At 47.0% G+C, this 15,938-nt stretch overlaps 2 protein-coding genes across 2 annotated transcripts; both read right to left on the bottom strand.

The window, feature by feature from the left end:
- Positions 1–515: 515 nt before the first annotated feature.
- LOC146341892 (vomeronasal type-2 receptor 26-like) lies at positions 516–10,164 on the bottom strand. Its single transcript, XM_084807732.1, has 4 exons — positions 10,102–10,164; positions 5,829–6,056; positions 3,069–3,195; positions 516–1,417 (listed from the first exon to the last, which is right to left on the bottom strand). Exons 1-4 carry the CDS (start codon positions 10,162–10,164, stop codon positions 516–518), a joined length of 1,320 nt encoding a protein of 439 aa, XP_084663858.1.
- A 4,601-nt stretch (positions 10,165–14,765) lies between these two features.
- Positions 14,766–15,665, bottom strand: LOC146341891 (vomeronasal type-2 receptor 26-like). The gene has a single exon (XM_084807731.1). The coding sequence runs from the start codon at positions 15,663–15,665 to the stop codon at positions 14,766–14,768; it is 900 nt and encodes a 299-aa protein (XP_084663857.1).
- Between the last annotated feature and the right edge of the window lie 273 nt (positions 15,666–15,938).

Raw genomic sequence — 15,938 nt, 5'->3', positions numbered from 1 at the left:
CAGCTTGACAGGATGCAAATGGCAGCTGCAGCAGTCAGCCGAAAGACCAGCTGCCTGTTGATAGTATTTACGTAGCCTATCACAGTAAAGGCAGCCACACAAATGGCATAGTGGCCTCCATTTGTGTGAATTCCTTTACCGTGATAGGCTACGTAAATACTTACATAGCCTATCATGGAAAGAACAGTGGCGCAAACAGCGTAGCGGCCGCTGTTTGTGTCTCTGTTCTTAGCCATGATAGGCTATGTAAATACTTACGTAGCCAATCATGGCAGCCTGGCTGGACACAAATGGCGGCCGCTACGGCAGCCACCATTTGCGTCCGCAGCAGGCCGGCCACTGCCGGAACTCCAGCTGCAGACAGCCCTGGAGCCACTGCGGAGTGAAGCTGGCCAGGGAGGATTCCGGGGAGAGGGACGGAGCGCCTCCCCCCCACCGCGGAAGCCCCACAACGGAACAAGGTAAGGGATTCATACATCCCTAAGTACAGCACAGGGAATAGCCGCTTACATTCTTCAGAATTGTCTTTTTATTAGCTGTTCCCTGTTGTTCAGCTCAGGCTTCATCATAATAATGTAACATTTGGGGGGAAAGATGCAACCCAGCAATCCAGCAGCAGAGGCCAAGATAGAAAATATTTCCACAGCTACTATGTATTTTCCCTTGGAGCTCAAGAAGGCTGGAACAAAGGATAACCAAACACTGCAAAAGAGCAGCATACTGAAAGTGATAAACTTGGCTTCATTGAAACTGTCTGGTAATTTCCTGGCAAGGAAAGCCACTATGAAGCTGACCATGGCCAGGACACCCATGTAGCCCAATACAGAGTAAAACATACTCAGTGACCCTTCGTTACATTCCAATACAATTTGTTCAGCTACAGAGTACATGTCAACATCTGGGAAAGGGGGAGAGGTTGCCAGCCACACAGTACAGATGCCTGCTTGGAGGAGGGAGCAAGAAAGAACAACGAAATTGCCTGATCCTTTCCCCACCCATTTTCTCATCCTGGATCCTGGCTTGGTGGCCATGAAGGCCACAACCACAGTGATGGTTTTTGCCAACACACAAGAAACCGCCACTGAGAAGACGATGCCAAAGGCAATTTGTCGGACGAGACACGTTATGTACTGAGGACGGCCAATGAATAGCAATGCACAAAGAAAACAGAGCAGGAGGGAGATGAGGAGAGTGTAGGTGAGGTTCCGATTGTTGGCTTTGACTATGGGAGTGTTGTGGTGCTTTGTAAATATTCCCAGCACCAGAGCTGTAGTCAAAGAAAAGAAAAGAGCAACCCAGGCTAAACCAATCCCCAGTGGTTCTTCATAAGACAAGGATGTTACAGTCTTGGGAATACAGAAATCCTGGTTCTTGTTCGGATAGTTTTCAACTGCACACGTATTGCAGTCATTCATGTCTGAAAAAGAAATATATCGTTGATCTCCGAAATATGCTATAAATGTTAACCACATGACAGTCATATGTAGGGGTGTACGAACCCCACTTACCATTCCGCTGCAGGGTCCATGGGGGGGAGGCGATCCGTCCCTCCCCCCAGAATCCTCCCCGGCCAGCTCCACTCCGTGGTGAGTCCATCCGCTACGCCATTTGCGTCCCTGCCCTTTGCCGTGATAGGCTATGTAAATATTTACATAGCCTATCACGGCAAAGGGCAGGAACACAAATGGCATCCGCTACGCCAGACGCCATTTGCGTCCCCAGCTTGGCAGCGGATGGCTGCAGGTTGAGGAGGATGAACCCAGACCCAGCCGGTGACAGGTAGGGTCTGTCCCAACTGTACCTCGCGGGGTGTCTGAAACATACCATAAATCTTAATAACATGCTGTAAGTATTCTTTTCTCACAGGTAAAATTCCTCTACTATAATTAATGGTGAGGTGTAGTGCTGATACTGTGAGATGTCACAACCTGCAGTTTGAGGGACTCCGGGCTTTATAAGTCTAAAACAAAACCTCCAGTTTAAAACTCAAGGATGTGGTAAACCAGTTGGAATCACAGAACCCTGTTAAATGGGGCGAATGTGATTATTAAGAAGTGCCCACCTTGTTGTGGATAAGCTGACCCACCTAACCTACAGGTGGGCAACCTGTGGGTAATCTGACCTCCCCCAATTCCCTTGTTGCTACAGCTGCCACCACCAATTAACAGGGTGCACAAGGAGAATTATCCCCACGTCCCTTGTTTCTCTAAAGAATCATGCACACAGTAGCCTGCCAAACCATGGTTTGGCAGGGTGGTGGGAGCCTCATTTTGCTGGGAAACTGCACTTGGGGATGATGACTCTCCTTGCATGCCCCTGCATCTCAGTAGAATCACTCCCCACATGCCCTGTTTCCAGGCAGAAACAGGATCTTTCCACCCTACCAAACGGCTATTTGGTGGACTATTGGAAGCATGATTTCCCATCTCAGGGAAACAGGGTTCACTGGGATGGCTCAATGAGGGCTACTAGGTATAAATAGAAACCAGTGGAGGCTGGTGGCTCTGATTTCTTTGGAGCTGTGAATCCATTCTGGGTTTCAGACAGAACCAGCCCAAACTCTCAAGCAGCTATCTGAGGTGCTGAACCCTATCCCCAAGATAGGTTCAGCACTTGGAAAGCTCCTTCAGAGTTCTGGCTGATTCTGACTGAAACCCAGAATGGATTCTCAGCCCCACTGAAATCAGAGCCACCAGCCTCCACTGATAGAAATATCTCAGCCTTTGTTTAATTACTTAAAATGAGGGAATCCTCACTGATATTCAGGAGCAAGCCATCTTTGAGAATCACAGTGCGTAGAAGCTAATCCCCTGTCTCTGAAAGTCTCTTCCTGTTTATTCGCCACCAGAACTGCCCACCATCGTGGCCACACACACACACACGCACGCACACACACACACACACACACACACTTGTTTCCTCTTCAGCAGCTTCCTCTCAGACCTTGTTCACCAAACGTTTCAATCCTATTGAAGAAAAGTAACTTTGATGCACCTAATGATTCTGTATGCATGTTTCTCTGGAGTACAACTCTTCGGTTTTATAAATCTGGATAGTATATTTCTTACCTTCCCGATCTGAAATCTTCCCTTCTGGACATGGGATGCAATCATAGCAGCAAAATAGTTCACCCTCCTTCACTTTCTTGCTAGAGCCGGGATGACATCTCTCACTACATACAGAAAGAGGCCATACCTAATCATAAGTGAAGGAGGACAATGACAATCGTGTGAATAATTATCTTGGGATCCTTAAGGTTCTGGGGCCTTCCTGAATTTCACTAAAGTGAAAGTGACATAAAGTGTCATTCTATGCATATTCAAAATATGTGAGGACTGCAGATGTGAACAAGATCCTACATAGGGTCAAAAATTTCCATGCTTCACCCTGGCCCTTCTTGGCTAAATAAAGCAGTCAGAAGAGGCTTGGCTGAGGGGATAGGGAGGTCTATGCCTACTTAGAGGAAGGTGCAGTTCCCTCCATGTTTAAGTTGGATTTTGTGCAACCTTTTTTTTGGGGGGGGGACTTTTTTGGAACCCACTGTGTTGGATAATTTGCAGCCATTCTTAAATCTTCCATTTTGAGATGAGGTACACAATTTGGAGTGGAATTTCAGGGTCGGGGGTCCTTGGATGAATCGAATTATCTAGACCCATCTCAATCTGGCTTCTGGCCTGAGACAGCTTTGGCTGTCCTAAAAGATGATATATGCCAGGCACTGGACAGGGAAAACCTATCCCAGCTGGTTCTAATGGTCCTCTTGAGTTCATTAACATCAACCACAGTATCCTTCTGGGCTTCAGGGATGGGCTTGAAAGATGCCATTTTTGGGTGGTCCTTGGGGGCTATTTCCAGAAGTTGGTGCTGAGGGAACCCCTGTTTGACACTTTGGTCATTGGCACATGATGTGTATCTCAGGGCTCAATTCTATCCCCTAGATTGGGGATTTGGAGTGCATTATCATCAATGTGCAGATAACACACAGTTCTAATCTCCCTTTCTATTAGATACTAGGGAATCCGTTGATGCCCTGAACTGGTGTCTGGAGGACGTAATGGGCTGGATGAGGGCTATTTAACTAATGCTTAACCCAGTCAAGACAGAGGCAATCCTGAACAGGAGAATATTTGAATCTGGAATCAGGTTTCTAACTGTTTTGCATGGGGTAGGGCTCCTTTTGAAAATCAAGATCATACTTTGAGGGTACTTCTGGATCCAACTTTTGCATCTGGATGCATCTGGTGGTTGTGACCAGGGGTGTTTTGCGCAGCTTAGGGTGGTTTGCCAGATGTACTCATTCCTGAGAAGATCAAACCTGGCCACAGTAACATAAGCCTTAGTTATATCTAAGGATGTTGGAGGAATCCATCCAGGGTGTGTGTGCGGAATTTGCTAAACTTTCATCAGCTCAGTCCCTGGACTTCAGCTCATTTCCCATGAGCTGGTCTGAGTCAATCTGCATCAAGTCAGGCCAGTTCACAAATTTCCCTTTTTAAATTTTTATTTGTAGAAATGGAAATTTGCACAAATTGCAGCCACAATTTACATGATTTCCACAAATTTCAGCCATAATCTGTGGAAATTGCCATTGCCATTTGCCCAAATTATGCACATTTCAGTTGAAATGTATTCAAATTTCTATTTATGGAAATTTAAAAACAAACACTCACAAAAAGTTCCCTGCTCTCAGCAAAAACCCACAGCACGGTTCGTTGGGGACACTGCAGAAATCTGGCAAGCCAATAAGGGCTACATTTCCTGGTGATGGACATCCCTAGTTAATTCTAGGTTGGATTGCTGCAATACACTCTATATTGGGTAGCTTTGAAGAATCATTCAAAACCAGTTTGTCCAACCTATGCCAGCAAGGTATTCGTGGGGGGTTGCCTATGGGATCATATAATACCTATTCTGCAACAGCTGCACTGCTTGCTTTTTGTTACCAGAAACAACCCAGTGTTACTGATTACCTTTAAATAAGGATGTATGGATGGTGTAAAATCTGTTCCATCTGTGTTTCGCAGATTGTCAGGCACCTTTCATTCCGCAGCCTGCCCACTGATGGAATCAGATTTTTTTAGTTCCTGAATTAGCACAAATGCACATTTACACAAATTCTCACATGCAAAAATATGCAAATTCCCCCAAGATGTACAAAATCCCACAAAATGTGCATTTTCACACTTTAGCCTATATTTTTGGCCATTTTTTAAGAACTTTGCATATTTTTCGATGATGAAATTTGCACAAAATTGGGATAGTTAGGAAAATGGTCCACAAGTTGGTGGAATCCGTCTGACAGGGGGAAAGCTGCTCTGCTGCAGAATCCACTGGTCAGATTGATCAAGATTTGAACTCATTTGGTTCCATTCCAGATTACTCCAAAAGCCCTGCATTTAAAGCCCTAAATGGTTTGGGTCCACCATAACTGAGTGGCTGTCTCCTCATGAAGCAGCCTTCCTGCTCCATAAAATCTGTTGGAGAATCACTGAATGGTGCAAATGCACTGCAAGGGTGGGGGTGGGGGTAATGATATGAAGGAAGGAAGGAAGGAAGGAAGGAAGGAAGGAAGGAAGGACACAATGAAGTTATATTTTAGATTTCCTCCAACCATTTGTCAAGTAATGAACTCATGAATACAGTGAACGGGGAAGAATTTGTGGAGGCACATAGGTTGCACCCATTTATATACTGTGTTTCCTTCAGTCAACAGTATTTTATTGTCATTAAATATTATCCAATGGAATAAATTTTAAACATCCAGAAAAAGAGTCAGTGTTCATTCAAAACTCAAATGTCCATGAAAATGGCTGAAAATGGGTTCCTACTTGGTTAAACCAGCTGTGCCATGTTATGGCATCCTCGTTGATGGTGAACACTTGGATTGGAGAAGCCTGGGGATCCACACTTCCAACTTGCACATGATGAAAGGATTGGTTGGAGGAAACGATCCAGTTGATCACATCAAACCCAGCTGCTAACTCCCCGTTCTGATCAAAAGAAATCTTGTCCCCAGCACTGTTGTTAAATGAGACCCTTTTCAGAAAGTGATGGAGCTAGATTGGAAAGGAAAAGACAAGAGTCCTGAAAAGGCTGCAGTTAGATGTTCAGGACCGAGGACTAATGGCAGAAGGAGAATGATGTTTTGTACAGTTCTTTGACTGGGAGAATATTGACAAGAGATGTATTCATTCTTCTGACTCAGAGATAGCAGGTTAGAACACTGGATTAATCAGGTACATTTTAACAGTGTTGACCATTTATATAGAAAGTTCAAAGACAACATTTGTTTTGTTTCCTGTCTCCTAGTGAGCAGAGCAGAGGAAGCTGCTCCAGCTGGTCTAGGGACTATACAAGGAAGCAAGCTCCCAGAGAGCAAGCGATCAGAGTGAGCAAACAGGGAGAGCAAACAGAAGTTTGACAGGGAAGTTGCAGTGGAAGAGGAGACAAAGGCAAAGCAGTGAGAGGGCTGGAGTAAGCTCATGGGACTTTCCATTCTGAGTTGCCATGTGCTAACAATGTGCTCCTGAGAGCTCCATTTGAATTGAAGCGGGGTGGCCTGAGGACTCCCAGCAGCTGTGTGGGCAGGAAGACACTGAGCAGGTGATCAGAGTGAGCAAACAGGGAGAGCAAACAGGACTTGGCCAGGGGAGCTCAGCAGGGGAGGTCAAGGGGGAGGCCTCTAACTTTTTTTTTTCAATTTTTTAAAAAAATCTTTTTCTTGTAACACACACTTCCATACCAGTGGGACTCTGTTTTTAACCTCCAATGAATACAGGACAAAGCACAGGATTTTCTAGTGCAATCAGAAAGCTAGAAACATAAAGGGAATAGAGACTATGGAAGGAAAAGATTCTCTCCAGTGGTGGTACAATATCTGTTTCCTTGCCTGAGATCAACATGGCCTTAGGGATGGCAGAGAATAAAGAATCCGCCCCCCTGGAATCCGTGGCGGAATGGCCTCCTACCCCGCCACCACCCTGCGGAATCCCCCTGAGATGGAACTTACCTGGGGCGGATGCAGTGGATGCGGCAGCGGTGCCAGCAGCGGCAGCTCTGGCAGATGGTCTCCTGGCCAGCCATGGCCAGGCTGCTGCCTTGCAGCCATGATAGGCTATGTAAGTACTTACGTAGCCTATCACAGCTAACCCCCCCCCCAAAAAAAAACCAGCGTATGCAAATTCACACAATGTTGAATTTTGAATTGAACACAATTCACGAAAAGGTAAATGACTTTCGGACATCCCTATATGGCCTACACGTGCAACAACTGCAAGCTGATCACACTGCTGGAAGAAAAAGTAAGAGGACTGGAGCAGCGACAGTCGACCCTCCAGGGAATAAGAAAAAACAAAGAGTTCTTGGACAGAATGGGGGAACTATAGCAGCAAAGTGAAGAACAGAAGTTAGAAGAGCAACAGCAAGCTGAGGCAGAAGAGGAAAATGCTGAGGTGCAAAAGGAAAAATGAAGTAGAGGATACTCATTGGAAAAAGGGTGACAATTAGGAGAAGAAGAACTAGAAGCCACTCTACACCAGTGGAAGCATTAGAACTATGGAACCATTTCCAGGTACTTGAAGATGAGACTGGGGTGCAGCCTGCAGAGGAAGAATTACAGGGGAACCTGCATGAGATCGAGAAAGAGGCTGGAGGTCAGTCAAGCAGAGGCAATGAAACCAAGGCCTACAACAAGAAGAGAAGAGTAGTAGTAGTGGGAGACTCCTTGCTGCGTGGGAGCAAAACCCAAGTATGTCATGAACACCCATGGACCGGCCAGGTATGCTGTCTCCCAGGAGGATGGATTAGAGATGTGACTGAAGGGTTGCCTGCACTCATAAAGCCCACTGATAGGTATCCCTTTCTTCTCATCCATGTGGGAGCAAATGATACCGCCAAGCAGAGCTACAAACAAATCACATCAAACTTTGAAGCTTTGGGAAGGAAACTCAAGAACTTTGGAGCCCAGATAGTTTTTTCATCCCTCCTTCCAGTAGTTAGAAGAGGGATAGAAAGGGAAAGAAAAATACTCCAGGTGAATGGCTACGAAGGTGGTGCCAGCATGAGAAATTTGGATTCTGGGACCACGGGCTATGCTTCCTGGAAGATGGACTGTTGGCAAGGGATGGGTTGCACCTCACAAAGGATGGGAAGAATGTGTTTGGCCACAGCATGAAGAACTTCATCAGGAGGGCTTTAAACTGAATCCTTGGTGGAGGTAGATGTAATGTTGGGGGTAACAATGGATGGAGGCTCATGTACCACAACGGAGAGAACAGCTCTAATAGCACCCAATAATAGTCTTCAGAAACATGTAGGAAGAAAGCCAGACTATGAAGCACATGGTCTTTGATGTCTATATACTAATGCCCAGAGTATGGGAAACAAACAGAACGAACTTGAACTCTTAATACAGGAGGGAAATTATGACTTGATAGGTATAACTGAAACGTGGTGGGATGACTCCCATGACTGGAATACAGAAATTGAAGGATATAACTTGTTCAAAAACCCCAGAAGGAACAGAAAGGGAGGTGGGGTTGCACTATATGTTAAAATCTGCACAGGGATACAGGAGGATGAGCTTGGTAGCACCATCAAGAGCATCTGGGTTAAAATAAATGGATCAAAAAAAGGAACATGGTGGTCAGAGACTACTTTTGGCCACCCAATCAAGGAGAAGACAAGGATGAAACTTTTGAAAAGCAAATAGCCAATGTTTCAAGGAAGCATGATGTAGTAGTAATGTGGGACTTCAATTCCCCCAATATTTGTTGGGAGACAAATTCTGCAAAGGACGGCCCCTACAAGGGATTCCTGACATGTGTTGCTGATAATTTTCTCCTATAGAAAGTGGAGGAAGGAACTAGAGAATCAGCTAAACTTGACTTGATCCTAACCAACAGAGATGGTTTAGTGGATTAAGTAGCAGTTACGGGAACTCTAGGGGAAAGTGACCATGTTATACTTTAGTTCTTGTTTCTAAGGGAAGCAAAAGCTGAGTGTAGCCAAACATGTGCCCTGGATTTTAGGAAAGCTGATTTTAATAAACTCAGAACAATGATCAGTAAGGTCCCATGGCAAGCAACTCTAATGAGAAAAGGAGTCCAAGATGGGTGGGAGCTTTTAAAAAAGGAAATTCTCAAGGCACAATCACAAACAATTCCAACAAGAAAAAAAGGTGGAAGACAACAAAAGTCAATGTGGCTTCACAAAAAGCTTCGAGATGACCTGAAAACAAAAAAGGACACATATAGTAAGTGGAGGGAGGACTAGTAACAAAGGAAGAGTACAGGCAGGTAGCACAAACTTGCAGGGATGGCGTCAGGAAGGCTTAAGCTGAGAACGAGCAGAGGTTAGTGAGGGATGCTAAAAGCAACAAAAAGACTTTCTTCAGATATGTGCATAGTAAAAGACAGAGGAAAGAAATGGTGGTTCAACTATTAAATAAGGATGGCAAAATGATAACAGATGGCAAGGAAAAGGCAGAAGTACTCAATTCCTACTTTGGCTCAGTCTTCTCCCGAAAGAGGGACTATGGCCCCCCTGGCAAAGGCGAAGTACAGGCTGAAGGGGCAGGATTGCAGCTTGGCATTGATAGGTCAAGGAACACCTCATTACTTTGAATGAGTTCAAATCTCCAGGGCCAGATGAACTGCATCCTAGAGTAATAAAGGAACCGGCAGAAGAACTCTCAGAGCCACTGTCTATAATCTAGGGATGTACGAAAGGGACTTACCTTGTCCCGCAGCTTTTTCCGCGGTGGGGGGGAGGCGCTTCACTTCTCCCCCCGAAGTTCATGCGAGGGGGGGTGTCTTCCCACCTTGCCCGGCCGAAATTCAGGCCGGGGGGGAGGCTTCCCGCCTCACCCGGCCGAAATTCAGGCCGGGGAGAAGCACCCCGTCTCCCCAGCCGCGAACTTCAAAAGAAAAGTAAAAAAAAAAAAAAAAGCCCCGTGATAGGCTACGTAACGATTTACCTCTCCCAGCCCCCCTCGAGGGCATCGCACCCCAAAGCCCAGGCAGTTTGGCCCACTGGCTTGTGTACAAGCCACAAGTGACTTTTGAGTTTTTCCAGGAAAACTCCCAAAGCAAAGAGCTGTACCTTCTCCCTATTTCCACAGAGGTACATGACACCTTGGCTCCTCCCAGCCCCCCTCAAGGTCATTGCACCCCCAAAGCCCAGGCAGTTTGGCCCACTGGCTTGTGTGCTAGGTGCAGGTTGATTTTGATATTCCCAGAAACTCAGACCGAACCCAGAAGGGAAAGTGTGTTGAAGCAGAGGTCACTGTCCCTAATCTGTGTTGCAGGTTGCTTTGAAGTGCACAACAACATTAAGAAGAATCACCGGCTCATCTCTCTATGGCTGAATACACACATTACCTGGCAGACAGGCTGGAAGAGGATATTTTTTCATCTGCTTTTGTTTATTTCTAGCACACACTAAATGAGTATTTTGAATGCATTTTACTCAGTGGAAAAAATACTACTGGGTGCAGCCAAAGTTTGATTTTCCCCACAAAACCTCTCAAGCAAGGAGCAAAAAAGAGGGGCGGGAAAGACTGTGGGAAAGGGGGTGCTGTTGTCAGATTTCTGATTATAAGACGGCTCCACCACCTCCCAGGTGAGTTCAACCTGGAGGAATGAAGGGACAAGCATGAGTCAAAGCCAGAGGGCAAATCCTGTCTGGAGAAGAAGAGACATTTGCACAACCTGGCTCCCCTGAGCCAGTGTGCGTTTATTTAAGTGAAAGCTCAAAGCCAGGTGGAGGATAGCAGGCGGAGGCAGGTGGAGCCAGACGGAGGGAGGCAGGCAGAGGCTGGAAGAGAGACACCCGTCAGTGTTGGACGGTGCAAACAAGCTATAGCTCTGTGGCATCAAAGACACCAAGCTCAGTTATTCTACCCAGGCATGGGGCATGGGGCACAGGGTAGGTGGGTGACCTGGTTGAGGCTGCCAGGCTTGTCTGAAAGATAAGCCATGCGAACACATGGGAGTTACAGTGAAATTGGGAAAGGCTGATTAAATCCATTACTAGGGATATATGAAACCCCGCTTACCTGGCTCCACCGGGTTCCGCTGGGGGAGGAGGCGCTCCGCGCCCCCCCCCCCGGAATCCTGGCTGGCCAGCTCCGCTCCGCGGGGATTCCATGGAGCTGCCGGCCAGCTCCGCCAGCAGCCGGACATCCGGCCGCTGGCTAGCAGGGACGCAAATGGCAGTGGCCATAGCCGCCACCGTTTGTGTCCCTGAATTCAGCCGTGATAGGCTACATAAAGACTTACGTAGCCTATCACGTCTGGGTTAAAAAAAAAAATACACGTACGCAAATGGCGGCAGTTTTGCATTCCTTATTTTTGGTGGTCTTGGTCTACATAAATATTTACGTAGACTAAGACGAAGACAAGAAAGGGGAACGCAAATAGCGTCGTGGACGCTATTTGCATTCCTCTTTATTTTCACTGTCTTACCTCTACGTAAATATTTACATACATGTTTTGGTTTTTTTTAACCCAGACATGACAGTCTACGTAAGTCTTTACGTAGCCTATCATGAATGGGGGGGGGAAACAGACTGCAAATGGCGGCAGCAGAGGCAGCCACTCAGAAGACCAGCCGCTGCTGCCCGGAACATCCGCCCCAGGTAACTCTCGTCCCGGGGGGGATCAGCGGGGGGCGGGGGGGCAGGCCGTTCCGCCACGGAGTTCAGGGGGCCGAATGCACTGGAATTCGGCCTCACCGAGATCCCTTACCAAGTGAGTACACTTCCCTTAAAGGAACATCCTTGGGAGGACAATTCTGGAGCCAAAGAGGCCATGGGGGAAAACAAAACTATTGTGGACTCTATGACCAGCCACGACTACAAGGGGGGGGAATGGAACGGAGAAGATTAACATACACTAATGAGACAGCCCTGTTGGGATGAGTACATGGTAAATCCTAGGGATGGCGGAGAATTCTGCCACAGATTTCAGTGAGGCCGAATGCACTGGAATTCGGCCCCTGAAACCCGTGGCGGAATGGCCTCCCACCCCCTGCCACCCTGCAGAATCCTCCCGGGACTAAGCTTACCTGGGGCGGATGCAGAGGTGACGGCGGCTCCGGCGGCAGCCCCGGCGGCGGCTCCAGTGGCTGGTCTCTCGTCCGGCTGCTGTGGCCACAAATGGCGGCCATCGTAGCAGCCGCCATTTGCGTCCTGCCAGGCTGCCATTTGCATGGCTGCCTTTACCATGATAGACTACATAAATACTTATGTAGCCTATCATGGAAAGAGCAGGGGTGCAAATGGCCTAGCCGCCGCTGTTTACATCCCTGCTCTTTGCCGTGATAGGCTACTAAATACTTAAGTAGGCTATCACGGCAGCCTGGAAGGATGCAAATGGCAGTCGTTACGATGGCCGCTGTTTGCAGCCACAGCAGCCTGGCTGCGGCTGGAACTCCGGCCACAGACAGCCCTGGCTGGCGGCTCCGTGGAGCTGCCTCAGAGCAGAGCCAGCCAGGGAGGATTCCTGGGGGAGGGACAGAGCGCCTCCTCCCCACTGTGGATGCCCCTGCACGGAGCCAGGTAAGTGGTTCATACATCCCTAGTGTATCCTTTCATGAACGGCCGGGGGGCAGGCAATTCTGGAAAAATAAATATTTTTCTACGTAAGTATTTACGTAGGCAATTACGGCGAAAAAAAAGGGAACCGCAAATAGCGTAGTGGGTGCTATTTGCATTTCTTTCTTTTTTTCGCCGTTAAAGCCTATGTAAATATTTATGTAGGATAAAACAGCGAGAAAAAAAAAGAAAGCAAATAGCGCCCACTACGCTATTTGAAGTTCCCTTTTTTCGCCGTGCTTGCCTACATAAATATTTACATAGGCTAGAATGGCGAAAAATAGGGAACGCAAATGGCGGCCACCGAAGCCACCATTTGCGTATGCTGCTTTTGGGGGGGGGTTGGCGGGGGGGGTTAGCCGTAGCCTATCACAGCTGCAAGGACGGCAACCACCGCCGCCGCCGAATCCGCTGCATCCACCCCAGGTAAGTTCCATCCTGAGGGATTCCGCGGGTGGGGGCAGGAGGGCTTTCCACCACGGATTCCGGGGGAATCCGTGGTGGAAATTCTCCGGAATCCTCACTGGAATGAGGAAGCCTCATTCAAAGAATGAGGAGAATCCAAATTCTCTGGAAGCCTCACTGGTATCCGTGGCGGAATTCTCTGCCATCCCTGAGACAAACACAGTCCTGACCCAGCCAACCACCTCATGCAATAAACAAACACAGGCTTTTGCCAAACTATATATATCCCCAACCTCCACCACTCTCTCTGATTGGAGACTGCTGGCATTGCTTCTGGCCCAGAGTTCCTCTTCACCAAAGCATTCTCCCTCCTCCTCCTGCACTCACCTTCCTGCCTCCCCCCGCCTCCCGTGTCCACTTGCCTTCCCTCTCCCTCCTCCTTCTTGTCATGCCCATGTGCATGATCTTTGAGATGTTGATACATTTTGGAGAGAGCTTGTTTCAGCCTGAGCTACAAATCTCAGAAGCAGATGGAGGCTACTCGTGGAGGGGGCGCTTCGCTTCATGGTGCCTTGGTGCTGAGCTGATTTGTTTCGCATCACTCAGAGGAACCTCTGAAACATCCTGCTTCACCTCATTATTTGGGCTTCGTATGGAAGCAGTGTATAGCCCTACTTCAACTGTTCTTCTGATCTCCTTAACTGTTTTTTCTGTCCAGACCCCAAACTACTTCACAACAATCAGAGAGTAAACTATCACTACATTATTGTGACATTAAACAGTGGTTTCTAGGATATATTTATTTATTTATTACATTTCTATACCACACAATAGCTGAATAGGGTGGTTCACAAAAATTAAAACCACAAAGTACAACATAAAACAATATAAAATATAAAAGCTTAAAATGAGAATATAAAAGTACAACAAAATAAAACCTAGCAACAATGCAGACATTTAACATACACATTTAAAACAGCACAGCTAAAAGACTAAAATGCTTAAATGCAGAGGAAATAAAAACATCTTCACCTGGCACTGAAAGGGGTACAATGTAGGCACCGGGCGAACCACTCTAAGGAACTCATTCCACAACTGGGGTGCCGCAGCAGAAACGACTGTCTTCTTGATAGCCACCCACCTCACTTCCTTTTGGCAGGGGCTTCCTGAGAAGGACCCCTGAAGATGATGTTAGGGTTTGACCATGGAACATATGAGAGGAGGCGATCCTTCAGATAACCTGGCCCCAAGCCATTTAGGCCTTTGACTGTTAATACCAGCACTTTGAATAAGGTCCGGATGTGGACTGGCAATCAGGGCAACCAGAAAAGTATTGGCATCATATGATCTTGTTCACCAGTCCATGATAACCTTTTTTGGGACCAGCTAAAGTTTCCAGATCATTTTCAAGTGCAGACCCACGATAACACATCACAGTAATCCATATGAGAGGTTCTCAGAGCCTGGAGAACTGTAGCTAGGCTATCTCTGTCCAGATAAGGGTGTGGTATATCAGCTTAAGCTTTAAGAAGAGCAGCTGAAAAAGAAACTACAGCTAAAATGGAATGGGGAAAGGTAGCTACAATTTGACTTCTCTATAAGCACATTGAATTTGGATCAATTTTTGAAAGTATTATAAGTAGAATTTGGTGATCTCTGAGTTAAATATATCAGCTACTGTGAAGGAAATTCTCAGGGCTATTCTTCTGTTCAAAATCCTCTGTAGATTACAAACTATAGGGAAGGTCATAGTCACTTAAATCCTTCACTTTTTCCTTCTTATTAGCTCCTCCCTGTTGTTCAGCTCAGGCTTCAACACAATAATGTAACACTTTGGGGAAAAGATGCAGATCAGCAACCCAGCACTGGAGGCTAAGATAGAGAAGATCTCCACAGCCACCATGTATTTTCCCTTGGTGCTCAGGTAGGCTGGAACAAAGGATAACCAAACACTGCAGAAGACCAACATGCTGAAAGTGATGAACTTGGCTTCATTGAAGCTCTCTGGTAACTTCCGAGCAAGGAAAGCCATTATGAAGCTGACCATGGCCAGGACTACCATGTAGCCCAATACAGAGTAAAACAGACTCAATGACCCTTCATTACATTCCAGTACGATTTCTTTGGCCACTGAGTGCATGTCGACATCTGCGTATGGTGGAGAGGTTGCCAGCCACACAGTACAGATGCTTGCTTGGATAAGGGAGCAGGAGAGAACAACCATGTTGGCCAGTCTTGTCCCCACCCACTTCTTCATCTTGGATCCTGGTTTGGTGGCCATAAAGGCCAGAACCACTGTGATGGTTTTCGCCAGCACACAAGAAACAGCCACTGAGAAGATGATGCCAAAAGCACTTTGTCGGAGAAGACAGGTCACCTTCTGAGGACGGCCGATGAATAGCAATGCACAAAGGGAACACAGCAGGAGGGAGATGAGGAGAGTGTAGGTGAGGTTGCGGTTATTGGCTATGACTATGGGACTGTTGTGGTTCTTCATAAATGTTCCTAGAACCAGAGCGGTGATGAAAGAAAAGGAAAGTGCAAAGAGGGCTAAACTGATCCCCAAAGGTTCTTCTGTAGACAAGAAGCTTACAGTCTTGGGAATACATAAATCCTGGTTCTTGTTTGGATAGTTCTTATCTCCACATGTAATGCAGTCATTCATGTCTGAAAAAGTATACTTGATCTCAGAAACTTGCCATAATTTAGGGATGGGTGGATTCCTAACCTGCTGGTCCGGGTGGGAATCTGCCCTTGGGGGGAGGCGATCCTTCCCTCCCCCTAGAACCCATCTGGGCTGGCTCTGCTCTGCTGCAATCCTGCGGAGCTGGCTGCCCAGTCCGCATCGCTGGTGATACACCTGGCCACCATTGCCATGCCGTATCGCTGGGCTAACTCTGGATGCAAATGGTGTCCACTACACCATTTGCGGCCATAA

The sequence above is a fragment of the Heloderma suspectum genome, chromosome 6, assembly GCF_057233095.1.
Source record: "Heloderma suspectum isolate Gila_16-S chromosome 6, 16-S_ref, whole genome shotgun sequence".
NCBI classification, from domain to species: Eukaryota; Metazoa; Chordata; class Lepidosauria; order Squamata; family Helodermatidae; genus Heloderma; species Heloderma suspectum.
The sequence above is the reverse complement of the archived record's forward strand: the minus strand, read 5'-3'. Positions and strand labels throughout refer to the sequence as shown.